This window comes from Myotis brandtii, unplaced genomic scaffold, assembly GCF_000412655.1.
Source record: "Myotis brandtii unplaced genomic scaffold, ASM41265v1 scaffold674, whole genome shotgun sequence".
Classification (NCBI taxonomy): domain Eukaryota; kingdom Metazoa; phylum Chordata; class Mammalia; order Chiroptera; family Vespertilionidae; genus Myotis; species Myotis brandtii.
This window is the reverse complement of record NW_005370630.1, coordinates 212,322-227,479: the sequence shown is the minus strand read 5'-3', so window position 1 is coordinate 227,479 and position 15,158 is coordinate 212,322. Positions and strand designations below refer to the sequence as shown.

The 15,158-nt window shown below is 47.0% G+C and overlaps 1 protein-coding gene across 1 annotated transcript; it reads left to right on the top strand.

Annotated features, from left to right (window-relative positions):
- Positions 1-84: 84 nt before the first annotated feature.
- On the top strand, positions 85-9,311 carry HECTD3 (HECT domain containing E3 ubiquitin protein ligase 3). The gene is made up of 19 exons (XM_005881252.2): positions 85-274; positions 351-486; positions 999-1,114; positions 1,200-1,313; positions 1,449-1,531; positions 1,984-2,149; positions 2,370-2,451; positions 3,109-3,291; positions 3,441-3,493; positions 3,670-3,734; positions 3,874-3,977; positions 4,243-4,362; positions 4,478-4,567; positions 5,501-5,707; positions 5,977-6,106; positions 6,200-6,274; positions 6,373-6,454; positions 6,584-6,655; positions 6,813-9,311. The coding sequence occupies exons 3-19, from the start codon at positions 1,092-1,094 to the stop codon at positions 6,895-6,897; spliced, it is 1,734 nt and encodes a 577-aa protein (XP_005881314.2). The 5' UTR covers positions 85-274; positions 351-486; positions 999-1,091; the 3' UTR covers positions 6,898-9,311.
- The last annotated feature ends 5,847 nt before the right edge of the window (positions 9,312-15,158 follow it).

The following is a 15,158-nucleotide window of genomic DNA, read 5'->3' as shown; positions in this document are numbered from 1 at the left end:
TGGCGCCGCCCTTTAGGTTGGGATCGGAGCGAAGGTCGGGTTTTGAGCAGGAAGGGGCGGGGCCTGAAGAGGGGATGGGGTGGGGTGGTGTCGTTTGGAGGAGTTGGAGCTCCGGACGAAGGTTCCAGGCCTTGGGGCATCGTCCTGCTGCGCACTGAAGTCTCCCCATCCCACCCCCCAGATGGGAACAGGTGGTGGACCTGACCTACTCCCATCGCCTGGGAGCGAGGCCCCAGCCCGCGGAGGCATACACGGAGGCTGTTCAGAGGCTGCTGTGAGTGAGCTGGGCGGGATGGGGAGGAGGAGCCCAGGTCTGGGCCCGCCCTCATGAAGGATTTGGGATTGCTTAGCTATGTGCCCCCGACGTGGACCTACGAGTGCGACGAGGACCTGATCCACTTCTTGTACGACCACCTGGGCAAGGAGGATGAGAACCTGGGGAGCGTGAAGCAGTATGTGGAGAGCATAGACGTTTCCTCCTACACGGTGGGTGCTGGGCCTCCTCCCACCCCAAGTAAGAGGCCTTTACATCTTCCTTGATCCAGAACCCTCACCTCTAGACTCGGGTTAAACCTGAATCCCCATAGGCCAGACTCAGTGCAGCCCCCCCATCTGGGAAATCCTATAGGAACCCCTAGACCAGTGGTTCTCAACCTGTGGGTCGCGACCCTTTTGGGGGTCGAACGACCCTTTCATAGGGGTCGCCTAAGATCATCGGAAAACACATATATAATTACATATTGTTTTTGTGATTAATCACTATGCTTTAATTATGTTCAATTTGTAACAATGAAATTGGGGGTCACCACAACATGAGGAACTGTATTAAAGGGTTGCAGCATTAGGAAGGTTGAGAACCACTGCCCTAGACAGTTCCACTCATACCGGCTTCACATTTAACCCAGTTCCACTGTGTCATCTCTCCTCCCTGACCCAAAGCACACTCCCAGTGCAGGGAGTGGGGTAAACAATGATTCCACCTCCCTGTCCCTCCCCAGGAAGAGTTCAATGTGTCCTGCCTGACAGACAGCAATGCAGACACCTACTGGGAGAGCGATGGATCCCAGTGCCAGCACTGGGTGCGGCTTACCATGAAAAAGGGCACCATTGTCAAGTGAGTGGGCTCTGAGTAGGACAGGGTGGGCACGCCATGTGTCTGTGGGTGTACAGAGACCCACATGTGTACTCTGACCCCCTAGGAAGCTGCTACTCACAGTTGATACCACAGATGACAACTTCATGCCTAAGCGGGTGGTGGTCTATGGGGGCGAAGGGGACAACCTGAAGAAGCTGAGTGACGTGAGCATTGACGAGTGAGCAAGCTGGCCTGGGTGGGAGGTGGGGCATGATCCCAGCAGTGGGGATGGCCCAGCTTGGAAGGTTGGGTGAGATCCCAGAGATCCTTGAAGGCAAGGAGCACCCAAAGTATCTAACATCTGTCTCCTCAGGACTCTGATCGGGGATGTCTGTGTCCTGGAGGATATGACTGTCCACCTTCCAATCATTGAGATCCGAATTGTGGAGTGCCGAGGTGGGGCTTAAAGTTATGAGGGAAAAGGAGCCCCATTGTGTAGATGGGGCTAGCTGGAAGTGAATGTGGAGAAGGCGGTGGGCTTAGAGTTGAGATGAAAGTGATAGCTGAGATGAAGGAGATGAACTAACTCCAGGATTTGAAACTTTGGGGCCTGAGCCAGGTGTAAGGTACCAAGGTATAGACCTGCCTTACAGCCATAGAGATTTTAAGGCTCACCTGGAAGAGGCACTGAGATGGGACCCACAGGCTTTTCAACAGATATAGTGGTAGACGGAAGAACCAGCAAAGAATATAATAATCAGAAATAGATAAGTAGAAGGGGACCTCAAAAGTCCCAAGTAATTAGGGGCAAAAGGTGACAAAAGGCTGAGAATTAAGGAGACATTCTCAAGACTGAGGCCAAGGAGGCAACAGGCACAGCAAGTGACCTCACTGTCTCCTTCCCCCAGATGACGGGATTGATGTGCGTCTTCGAGGGGTCAAGATCAAGTCATCTAGACAGCGGGAGCTCGGGTTGAATGCAGACCTTTTCCAGCCCGCCAGCCTGGTGCGATATCCACGCCTGGAAGGCACTGACCCAGAAGTCCTATACCGCAGAGCTGTTCTCCTGCAGAGGTGGCTGTGGTCCTGGGCCCCCCAGGCCCTCCCCTTCCCTTCCCCCTATCCTGTCTATGTGGAGGAGTTCCCCAGGTCTTATACTGTAAGCTGTTCAACTTCAAGTGTCAGAGCAGCCCTGGGCCCTGGCTGTAACTGTATCTGTGTGTTGGGGATTGAGGGGGGTCTGACATCCATGCCAAACTCTTCAGCTGCAGTTACCTTTACCCACCCACCCCAGATTCATAAAGATCCTAGACAGCGTCCTGCACCACCTGGTACCTGCCTGGGACCACACGCTGGGCACCTTCAGTGAGATTAAGGTGAGCCTAGCCCATCCAGTGCTGGTCTTGGCAGTGGGCTCCCCCTTTCTGCTCATGCAATCGTTCACTCTTCAGCAGAGAGTTCTTAAAACCTAACCTAGGCCTGGACCTTTGCTGGGCTCTGGGTACATAGGAAGAAAGCCAGAGGCAAATAGTCAAATTTAGTCTTTCTGGTGCTATTCCCCAGATAGTCTGTGAAATATACAAGCGCTGGGGGAGGAAAGGTGACAGCATGGATAGAACAGGTTGCATAAAAGGTGTATACTGGTAGTTCCTAGCAACTTTAGATGAACTGAGAGGCATACTAGCAGCATCTAGATGATGTGATTATAGCATGGGGATGAGGCTGGGAGGGAGTGGGCAGGAAGCAGGCTCTGGTAGCAGACGGCACTGAGGACCAGGCTGTGAAGCAGGGACTTTGTCCCAGGTCATTGAAGCCATTGAAAGGTTTTAAGTGAGTTATGACAAAGTTGGAGTTTTTCTGTTTTGAAAGCTCCCCCTGGTGGCTGGACTAAGGGAGGGACTGGGAACATGGACAGGGATGGACTAGGCTTGGGCTGGAATGGTGGAATTGGGTCCAGGCATAGAGGAAGGTTCCAGGACCTGGACAGAGGCTGACTGCCTACCAGTCCTGCTCTGGTTACCTTTTCTCACCAGCAAGTGAAGCAGTTCCTGCTGCTGTCACATCAGCGGCCAAGCCTGGTGGCCCAGTGCCTGCGTGACTCAGAGAGCAGCAAGCCCAGTTTCATGCCACGCCTGTACATCAACCGGCGCCTTGCTATGGAACACCGTGCCTGCCCCTTAAGGGATCCTGCCTGCAAGAATGCTGTCTTCACCCAGGTCTGGACTACCTGGGGTTGTACTGAGGGAGGGCCAGTAAGGGGCTTAGGAGGCTGGGTCAAGAGGGACCTGAGCAAGGTCTTTGGGCAAGAATGGGGCTAGGTCTTGACACAGGCTCCTGCAACTCCCTCCTCTTTCCCCTGCCCCAGGTTTATGAAGGCCTCAAGCCCTCTGACAAGTATGAAAAGCCCCTGGACTACAGGTATGGCATGAGGCTGAATGATTTACTCAGTAGATGTGCCCGTACACACCCACACACTGCCTCTGGCACCCCTCACCACTACCCCTCTGTAGCCCTACTCCTGGCTGGTGTCTGGGTTGATGAATTGTCCTGAGCCCTAGCCCAGCATGATGACAGAGGTCCACCCCCATTTACAGGTGGCCCATGCGCTATGACCAGTGGTGGGAGTGTAAATTCATTGCAGAAGGCATTATTGACCAAGGTGAGGCCCTGAGGGAGGATAATAACCACCCTGCCCTAGTTAGAGTGGTAGGGGCTTCTGAGGGCCTGCTTTTATTATTCCATTATTGGGGCTGGAGCTCTTGAGCGCCCCAGCTGAGGGCATCTATCTGTCATTTCAGGGGGTGGTTTCCGGGATAGCCTGGCAGACATGTCAGAAGAGCTGTGTCCTAGCTCGGCAGACACCCCTGTGCCTCTGCCCTTCTTTGTGCGCACAGCCAACCAGGTACTCCCACCCTTACCTCCCAAGTTGTTTCTGATGTTTTGTCTATGCAAACCTCCCAGGTACCAGGTTGAGCTAGAGAGGGAGCAGAAGAGAGTCCAAGTTGCCCAGGACAGCCTCTGGGCAGATAGGGAAGGGGGAGCCATTATACAGTCAGAGGGATCATTCAGGGCCCCCAGGGAAAGGTGTTCAGGAAAGTCTTTGGGAAATCTCAGACAAGAAAGTAGGTCCACCCCATGCCATGCTGACAACCCTGTCTCGGGGGCAGGGCAATGGCACAGGTGAGGCCCGGGACATGTATGTGCCCAACCCCTCCTGCCGAGACTTTGCCAAGTACGAGTGGATTGGACAGCTGATGGGGGCTGCCCTTCGGGGTAAGGAGTTCCTGGTGAGTAGCCTAACCTGCACCCCATCAGATCAGCCCTGGACCCTGGAAGGAAGAAGGACCAGCCAAACCTGGGCAGCTCAGGATGAGAAGACATTCATGAATATTTGTCCCACAGGTCCTGGCTCTGCCTGGCTTTGTGTGGAAGCAGCTGTCTGGTGAGGAGGTGAGCTGGAGCAAGGACTTCCCAGCTGTGGATTCCGTGCTGGTGAGTCAGGCTTGGAGCTAGTGTTTCTTCTGCCCAGCCCCTGAAGGTTGCTGTTCCCCAGGGCTGTCCTGAACCTTCTCTTACCACACACATGCTCCCTCTCCAATCCCATCTACTCTCATTTTCTCAACTACTATCCATAGTCTGGTGACTCCTAAATCTTTACCTCTAACCCCAGTTTCTCTCCGAAGCCTGGGCCATATATGCATCTGCCTGCTGGATGTCTGCTCTCTGATGGCATCTCAAGTTCAGCACACACTTCATCTCCCCAGTTTACCCCCCTCTAGAGCTCCCTCTCCCAGAATGGCACTGCCACCCACCCCTTCCCTGCTGAGGCCCTCAGGCTCATTCTTCACTCCTCTTCCCTCACCTCCCACATTCTGTCACATCTCCTTCTGGAATCTGTCTACTTTTCCCATCTTACTACTACCCTCCAGTTCAGGCCACCTTCCATTCTAACCCAACCACTGACTATAAAGGCTAGTGTCCCTATCTACTCTTACCCAGCTGATCTCTAGCAGCCAGAGTAATTTATTTCACACTCACTTAAACTCTTCAATGGCTCAGCTCTGGGATAAAATACAAAATCCAGAAAGACCTTACATGACCCATGTATAGGTGGCCACTTTGTTCACATTCAGGTTCCAGCCAAACAGATTCCTTAAGCCTTTTGTTCTTCCACCTTTTTCCAATATTCTTTCCCCTGACTTCCTTGTGGCCCAGCCAATTCCTAGCCATCCTTTGGGACTCAGTATAGATGCCATTTTCTCCAGGGTGCCTTCCCTGATCTCCAAGCCTGATTACATGTTGTCTTGTTACTTTTGCAGCCCTTGACTGATCCCCTCACTTCTCTCGTGGCCTGTGAGCATCTTGAGGAAAAATGACTGTTTCCATAATGAAAAGCTGACCTTCCTGCCTCTCTCCAACCCCCAGGTGAAGCTCCTGGAGGTGATGGAAGGAATGGACAAGGAGACCTTTGAGTTCAAATTTGGGAAGGAGCTAACATTCACCACTGTACTGAGTGACCAGCAGGTGGTGGAGCTGATCCCCGGTGGCACAGGCATCGTGGTGGGATATGAGGACCGTTCCCGTTTCATCCAACTGGTACAGAAGGCACGGCTAGAAGAAAGCAAGGAACAGGTACTGCCCAGAGGCCAGGAGAACAGAGAGCTTTGGACAAGAGCCCAGAGCCCAGCCTGATAGGCCACCAGTTCCCAATCCCAAGAGCTCTGGCCCCCATCATCCCTCCGCCCCACATTCCTGCTGGTCTGTGGAATACAAAGATACTCCCAGTGCTGAGCAAAGACCATGTCCCCCCTTATCTCCATGAGTGGAGGCCAAGTGGCTCCACCACACACTGAGCTGGGACTTGTGCCTCTTCCCCAACCAGTCCTTTTCCCTCCTCCCAGGTGGCAGCCATGCAGACAGGTTTGCTGAAGGTGGTGCCGCAGGCTGTGCTGGACTTGCTGACCTGGCAAGAGTTAGAGAAGAAGGTGTGTGGGGACCCAGAGGTCACTGTGGACGCTCTGCGCAAGCTCAGTGAGTGTGGGGCAGGGCAGGGCAGCACCGGGTAGGGCTTAAGGGTTATGTCTGTTGGGACACAAGAATGAATTCTGGCCTTGTCACCACCAGCCCGATTCGAGGACTTCGAGCCATCTGACACACGGGTGCAGTATTTCTGGGAGGCACTGAACAACTTCACCAATGGTCAGTGGTAGAGGGCAGAGTAATACCTGGGTTTGACCTCACTTGTGGGATACAGAGTCAGGCTGGAAGTGCGGGCACTGATTTCCTTCTCCATCCAGAGGACCGGAGCCGCTTCCTCCGCTTTGTCACAGGCCGTAGCCGTCTGCCTGCACGTATCTACATCTACCCAGACAAGCTGGGGTGAGTGCGGAAGGGAGGTCTGAAGGGGCTGTGGCCAGCCTTCTGTCCAGCACCGCCCCCCCATACATGTCAGACCCTGCCCTGTGCCCCTACAATTCTCCCTGATCTCTGACCCCTCCACGCCTCCAGCTGCGAGACCACAGACGCGTTGCCTGAGTCTTCCACCTGCTCCAGCACCCTCTTCCTACCGCAATATGCCAGGTGGGTTTCCTAGGTTCGAGCCCAGAGAGTGGGGAGCGGGAGAAAGATGGCATCCTAGGGTGGCTGAAGTGCTAAGTGAACGAATCGGAGCCCCATCACCCCTGGTAGTGATGGGGGGCCTCTACACCTGGCACTGACAAACTCCCTGCCCCGGCAGCGCCAAGGTGTGCGAGGAGAAGCTCCGCTATGCGGCTTACAACTGTGTGGCCATCGACACCGACATGAGCCCTTGGGAGGAGTGAGTCGGCTACCTCCTGTGGGCCAGCAGTGTCTCACTCGGCCTTGCCTGGAGCAAGACACCTCACCTGGACTGGCTGGGGCAGGATGTGAGTGGATGCACTCAGAAAAGCCAGCACGCACAGCCTCTGTGTGCAGCTGCAGTGCGGGCGGTGAGTTGACACTGGTGGCCCAGCCCCGCAGGTGCACAAGCCCTATGCGTGCTCGGCTTGCTTCCGGAGTTACGTTGCCTTTGTGAGAGGGAACCGTCCACAAGCCCAGCACAAGCTGCCAGGCCTGAGTTACTTGAAGGAGGCCTTCTAGTTCCCTACTCCCCATGGACTTTGCTTCAATGTTTGGCTCCTCTCTTTTTTTATCCTTGTTTTTCTCTGGCTTCAGCCTGGACTCAAAACAAAAAATATAGAGGGTGGTGGATCTCCTCCCCAAACACAAGGTATCAGGGATGGATAAGGAGTGATGGTCTTCCTTCTTAGTCACCTGCCCCAAGAATAAAGCAACTGAACACCCTTCCTCATATACTTTTCTTTTCCTCCTCTCCCTCAACACCCAAGGTGTGAGCTCCCTCCTCTTCCTCCAACCCGTCTCAACTGACGGAAGTGCCACTACCTCCCCTGGTTCAGAACCTACATCCATTCAACATTAAATCTTACTGCTACTACGCCCCGTATTAGTCATTCTGCATCCCCGCCAGCCTGACTCCCCGTCCGCTGTTTCACTCCCAAGATTTTGCACAAGTTAAGGCCAGTTATAGCCTCTCTGAAATCTTCAATGGCTCCTCTTTACCCAACTCTAAAATAAAGCCTAGACTTTAAACCTCCTCGTAGGCCTTATGGACATCTCTGCCCCACCTCTCCCTCACAAAAGGGCCTCCAAGACACTCCATCAAAAAATGTCTTGCACATGGGAAAAGTTGAATAAATGGGTGAATTCATTCCTTTGGAATGTGTTTATTGGGCTCTTGAGGGATGTTTGAGGAGACTTTTCCAGGAGTGGTGGGCTTCTTAGTGGCAAACATTAAGTCTGGAGCTGAGAGGGAAATAAAGACCCCACTACTCAGAAGGAAGGAAGAAAAAAGTTGGCCTAGCATCATCTGGGATGGGTGTGGTGGTGTGGAGGATAGGAGCCCTCCCTGAGGAACCAAGTGGGCAGAAGAATTGGACATAGAGGGCAAGCCCTGAGGTGGCCGATAAACCACCCAGGTCAGAATTTTGACAGAAGAGGCGGCAACAGCATTGCTGCCCACCCCCATGCTGCCTCCACAAAGTGCCCCCTGAGAGAAATGCGGATACAGTCCCCTCACTCTCACAGTGGGCAGCCACCCTCAAAGGGTCCCAAGTGAAGTGGCATGTGGGGTGGTGCTAGGTGAGGGGTGTCGTGTTGATCCCACCCTTCCCCAAGCCCTAATGCCCCTCCCCCCGGGCTGTGTGCACCCTGAGGCCTATCTCCCATAGCTCTGAGTCTAACACCCCAGGTGAGTCTTGCAGCTGCCCAATCCCTGTGCTTTGGGTGGCCCACAGGAGACACCCCTGCTCCGGTCCTCTGGCAGCCTCTTGCATTGCCTGGAGCTAAAGGGGCTGGAGCCCTAGAGGCTTACCCCCCACCCCCTCAGCTCTGTTATTCCCAGCAAGTTCCCGTCCACCCGAGGCACGCCTTCCTGTTTTCTGGGAAAGACCTGGCCCGCACCAACCTGCAGGAGGCAGTCCATTTCTGTGTCTGTTACTGGCCATATGAGTCTTTGGTCCCTCTTTTAACAAATTGGACTCACAATGCATTATATATTTTACAGCTTGCTTTTCATTTAATCACTCAGTGAATGCATCAAGCATGTATGTTAGGCACCATAGCAGGTGTAATGGATAAAATGGTGGCTAAACAGATCATTTTTGCCCTCCTGGGATTTAAACTCTAATGGAAGAGACACATAGTAAACAAATAATGGCAAAAACATTTAATAACGTGTAAGAGCTCCAAGGGAGAAGTGGAGGGTACTGTTGTTAGAGGACTGTACAGGATGAACGTTAAATCCTGAGGGAGAACACTGGGCACAGAGGCCAGCTGAGGAGCATGTTCAGTTCTGGGTGAAGGAAGAGAGAAGAGACTCCAGCCTTAGCCGTTTTAGGATTTTGCAATGAGCAGCCAAGAGGACATCAAGCAGGGGAGAGACAGGATTAGATTTGGGTTTGGTAGCTGTTTAGAGAATGAACTGAGAGGGAGACACGAGGCAGGGAGTAATCCAAGCAGGAAATGATGGTCACTGAGACCATTTTAATCAATATTTTTATTGACTGTATTATATTACATTGTAAGGAATTTTCATACTGTCTATTAATTTAAAGCCCTCTACAGATGGACATAAAGGTTGTTTGTAAATTTTTGGTATTGGAAACTATAAATGTTACAATAAACATTCTTATGCATATATCCTTGCATACCTATTTGATTATTTCCTTAAAATAATTAAAATTCCTTTATCAAACTGCCAAATTGCCAGGATATATCAGTTTTCACTCCTTTTAGTGTCAATTTCCTAAACTCTTATCAACCTTGAGTATTAACACTTAAAAATATTGTTTGATAATTTAATGAGCTGAGAAATGAATGGTATTATTTTAATTTTCATTGTCTTGATTATTTACTATATTGAGCAATCGTTTCTCTTCTTTATGAACTGCCCTTTATGTCTTTTGTCTGTTTTTCTGTTGGTTTGATTATACTTTTTTGGTTCATTGATTGATTGATTGATTTTGATTTTGAAAGTACGCTTATTAAAGCTGGGGACAGTGAAACAAGGAAAGGCCTAGGATAGAAGAAGCAACAGGAGAGAACCTAAGTGGGGGTGCGTTGGCTGTTTAGAAATGTTAGGAGAAAAAAGTGAGCCAAAGGAGACCTTGGAGACAGGTTCAGGGGGGAGCCCGGGCTGAGCTGCCACTGCCCATTGCTCCCATAGTTGCAAGTCTCATGGGGACCCTTAGAGTTTAGGAGAAAGAAAATTCACTCGAAAAGGAAATTCGAGTAGGTGTGTGTTCCAAGGCGGGCACACATTTTCTTACTGATTTATAACAATCTTTGCATAGTACTAAAATAAAAAGTCCAGCCGTAACAGGTTTGGCTCAGTGGATAGAGCGTCAGCCTGCGGACTGAAGGGTCCCAGGTGCGATTCTGGTCAAGGGCATGTACCTTGGCTGCGGGCACATCCCCAGTGGGGGGTGTGCAGGAGGCAGCTGATCAATGTTTCTCACTCATCGATGTTTCTGACTCTCTATCCTTCTCCCTTCCTCTCTGTAAAAAAATCAATAAAATATATATTTTTTAAAAAAGTCCATTGTACTAAAATAAGGCACCATGCTAAGTGCTATACATCTGTTATCTGTTATCTTCTGTACAGTTCTATGAAGTAAGTACTATTAGTATGTCCACTTCTAGATGAGAAATGAAATAAGTAACTTGCCTGGGTCACATAAGTAGTAATTGATGAAGCTAGAAATTGGATGATGGTCTGCCAGCTCCACAGCCTGCTGATGTGGTAACTAAGGTGCTTTAACTTCTCTATTAACCCCTTCGTTGTGTCAGATGTTGTCATTGTTTTTCCAGTCTGTACTTTGACATTTAACTTCATAAGCATTCTTTCCTAATATACAAAATTTTAAATTTTTATAAATTCAGAATCTTTATGGAAGGAACCATTTATTGGATATATACTAGGGGAGACAATATAGTAAACTAGTTAAGAGCACATTCTTTAGAGTCAGCTTGCCTGCATTCATATCCTAGCTTTACCACATCCTAGCTGTTAACCAGTGTCCTCAGCTTCCTTTTTTTTTTAAGTACCTATTCTTTGACCATTGATTTGAAATGCTACCTTTTCACATACTTATCATTTTATGGTAAACTTTTATATATAAGAAATCCTCATTTTGCACAGTACAGTAATGCCAAAATTGTTAAAATGACCCTGCAAGTTGAAGCCAAGCAAAGAAATCTTAATAACCAATGGGAGAAATTACCATTGTTCTGTGACCTTTAAAATTTCTTGTCAAACATTAAAAACACTCTTACTATCAATTATAAATGTGTAGGGAAATGGAAAAAAATAGTAGAACTAATATTTATTTAGTATATTGTAATCTGAAGCACTTAGAAAAATTGAGAATTAAAATGTTTTTCTTTGTAAAAAACTTTCCAAGGATAGTTTGAACAGTGCTTGCCTCTTTTTTCTTGTCTTATAATATGAAGCAAGCATCTTCACTATGCCTTGATGAATTGTCATGCTCCTTTTTAAGTTTGGATCAGCTCCCAACATTTTATTCTTTGGACTTTAAACCTCATGAAATATCTCTGAGAATCCCTTTAATGTGAAGTTTTTTGTTGGTGTCACTTCCTCTGGGACATTTTCATCCTTTTTGTGTAGTGACTAATCACCAACAAACTGAAAGAAGTGACATGATTCACTGCTCATGATGTACATCCAAAAAAGTTGATTGACATTTTTGACAGTAATCTCATTGCTTTAAGGGAGGAGAGAATTTTTGGAGGACCACCATTTTTACTGATGTCAGCTGTTCCTTTTGTTATTTGCTTCTAAATTTATTTGATAGAAAGTTGTAGCCCTAGCTGGTTGGACTCAGTGGATAGAGCATCAGCCTGCAGACTGAAGGGTCCCGGGTTTGATTCTGGTCAAGGGCACATGCCCAGGTTGTGGGCTCGATCCCTAGTAGGGAGCATGCAGGAGGCAGCCAATCAATGATACTCCATAATCATTGATGTTTCTCTCTCTCTGTCTCTCCCTTCCTCTCTGAAATCAATAAAAAAAAAATTTTTTTTTAAAGGAAATTCTGTGTACTTGAAAGGAAATATTAAAGTCCTAATTAATGAAGGTTCTTGCCAAGCTCTCTAAACACTGTAGCATCATTTGCTAACTTATCATGATTCTATTAGGCAACTGCTGGGCCTGTGCACAAAAACAAAACATAAATATTTTTATGCCTGCAGTTGGTTGCCAAAGTAGAGTTTCTCTTTCCCCTCTAAAAATAATAATTCCCTGCCCCATTGACAAGTCACAGCCAAATGGAGTAGATGAATATTGTGACATGGCCAGCAAATTCCCAAAGAGAGATCTCTTGCAGATAGACTGTGGGAAGAGTATTTCTGATCCAAGGCCCAACTTTTGAAAGGTTTATTTTGTCTCCCATTGTTCAAAGAGACCTTTAGAGATTGACCTTCTTAAACTATTCCCCCACAACATACAAACACATACACACAAATGCCTCTGGCAGAAGAAATGTGAGCGGGCAATGAACAGGGAACAGCCTGTGTTTAATAAGCATTTATCAAGTACTTCCCATGTGACTAATAAATAAAAATAAACAATAAGCATGAGGTTAGGCATGAGAGATAATAATACAGACTGACGTCATAAGAAGGAATGTTCAGGAGAAGAGATCTCAGTGACCCCAGCCCTCAGCCCAGTTTTCCCAACACCAAATGGAAAGTCAGGAAAACAAAAAAAAAATGTTTACTTCATTCACTATTATTTACTTAGCATGTAGGTCCTGTGATAGGAAATGTCCTGTTCTGGAAAGAGGAGCAAGTAAGATATAGCCTCAAAGGGTTTCCAGTGTGATAGAGAAGACATGGAAAAGGGGATGACAGTCCTTTATGGTGAGTGCCATAAGGTAAGCACTAGAAGCAGTGGGAGCCAGAAAGAAGGAATTCATAGGCAGCAGCTCTTAAAGTACACTCTGCGAACCTCCGGGAGTCAGTCCCCAAGACACTTGCAGGGTATCTGTCAGGTCAAAACTATTTTCTTAATAATACTAAAACACTATTTGCCTCTTTTATTGTATTGATATTGACACTGATGGTGCAAAAGCACTAATGTAAAACTGCTGGTGCTTTACATGGATCAAAGCAGTGATACCACACTGTGTTCATAGTTACTTAACACACACTTGCAATAAAAATAATAAAGCAAAGTAAGTTTCACTTAAGAATGTCTTTGATAACGCAATAAAATAATTTTATTAAATTTGCACATTGGGTACATTTCTTTTTAATATTCTGTGACAAAATAGGAAATGTCCATACTAAAGAAGTATGATGATTTGTCTACAGAAAAAGCACTTGCCTGAATGTTTGATTTGTGAACTACTTTTTTCATAGAACACTATATTTACTTGAAAGAACAATTGACAATCTATGGCCAACAAATTATCAAAATGGAGTAAGCCAGCCACTTCAAGGAAAACCACTAACAGTATTTGTTGCCAATGATAATAGTTGAGCTTTCAAAAGAAACTCAGAAGTTTGGAAAAGTTGTATCTGTCATTATCAGCTTGCCAGCTTTCCTATATTTAAGGACTTTTCTGATGAAATTAGTGGTGACAGTAACAAATGTTATTTTAAAAATATTGTATGGGGGGCAAGGGGCTGTGGGGGTCAAGTGGGGGGAAAGGACATATATAATACTTTCAACAATAAAGAATTATTTTAAAAATAAGTAAAAATAAAAACATTGCATAAATTAAGGGCAAGAGAAATAAAGGGAAAATAAACAAATGGGACTACATCAAACTAAAAAGCTTCTGCACAGCAGAAGAAACCAGCATCAAAATGAAAAGGGAACCACTGTATGAGAGGACATATTTGCTAATGATACATCTGATAAGGAGTTAACTTCCAAAATATATAAAATACTCATACAACTCCAGAAGGAAGACAAACAATCCAATTAAAAAATGGGCAGTCCAACTGATGTGGTTCAGTTGGTTGAGCATCATCCCATGCACCAGGAGGTTGTTGGTTCGATTCCCAGTCAGGGCACATGCCCAGGTTGCAGGCTTGATTTCCAGAAGGGGCTGTGCTGGAGGCAGCCGATCAATGTTTCTCTGTCATTGATGTTTCTATCTTTCCCTCTCCCTCCCTCTCTGAAATCAATAAAAACTTATTTTTTTAAAAATGGACTTGAACAGACACTTCTCCAAAGAGGACATACAAATAGCCAAGAGACTTATGAAAAAATGTTCATCACTAATCATCAGAGAGATGCAAATTAAAACGACAATAAGGTATCACCTCATACCTGCCAGAGCAACAAGTGCTGGCAAAGTTATGGAGAAAAAAGAACCCTAGTACACTCCTGGTGGGAATGCAGACTGGTGCAGCCACTATGAAAAGAGTATGGCGTTTTCTAAAAAAAAAAATGGAACTGCCATTTGACCCAGTGATCCCACTTATAGGAATATAACCTAAGAATCTCAAAACACTAACCAGAAAGAATATATGCACTCCTATGTTATTTATAATAGCTAAGATCTGGAAACAGCCCAAATGCCCATCAGTAGATGAGTGGATAAAAAAGCTGTGGTACATTTACACAGTGGAATACTATGCAGCTGTGAAAAAGAAGGATATCTTATCCTTTGAGACAGCATGGAGGGACCTGGAGAGTATTACGCTAAGTGAAATGAGCCAATCAGAGAAAGATAAGTATCACAGGATTTCACTCATATGTGGAATCTAATTAATAAAATAAACTGATGAACAAAATAGATCCAAAGACATGGAAGCATGGAACAGACTGACAAATCTCAGAAGGAAGGGGAAGGGGGAGGAGGTAGAGAGATTAACCAAAGAACTTATATGCATAACCCACGGTCAGACACTAGTGCAGTGAAGCCCTAGTGGAGCTGTAGAGGGGGTTAATGGGGGGGGAGGGGGGACATCTGTAATATTTTCAACAATAAAGATAAATTTTAAAAAATATTGTCAACATTGGGAGGATCTGCATAACTCAGTGAACCAATATTTTACAAATGATCAGTGCATCAAGTTGCAAAATTACGCATGGGTAAAATGTCCACTCAAAGTGCAAGTATTATAACAGAGTACAAAATGTTCATTGATATGATTCTACATTGCAACTAATCTTTACAAGCTATCACTTACTGAGTTTTGGTGTAGTATCAAAGATGAATACCTACAACTATTTGACAAAGCTATTAAAATATCTCTCTTCCAGCCCTAATCGGTTTGGCTCAGTGGATAGAGCATTGGCCTGCGGACCAAAGGGTCCCAGGTTCGATTCCGGTCAAGGGCATGTACCTTGGTTGCGGGCACATCCCCAGTAGGGGGTGTGCAGAAGGCAGCTGATCTGATCGATGTTTCCTTCTCATCAATGTTTCTAACTCTCTATCCCTCTCCCATCCTCTCTGTAAGAAATCAATAAAATATATTTTAAAAAAATATCTCTCTTCCAATTACCTATCTG

What these genes read in the sequence shown, in the direction of transcription:
- HECTD3 (XM_005881252.2), top strand. Translation starts at nt 1,092, where the DNA reads ATGAAAAAGGGCACCATTGTCAA. An exon ending in AAAAAGGGCACCATTGTCAA is followed by an intron (nt 1,115 to 1,199) that starts GTGAGTGGGCTC and finishes CTGACCCCCTAG; the next exon opens with GAAGCTGCTACTCACAGTTG. An exon ending in TTCGGGGTAAGGAGTTCCTG is followed by an intron (nt 4,363 to 4,477) that starts GTGAGTAGCCTA and finishes TTTGTCCCACAG; the next exon opens with GTCCTGGCTCTGCCTGGCTT.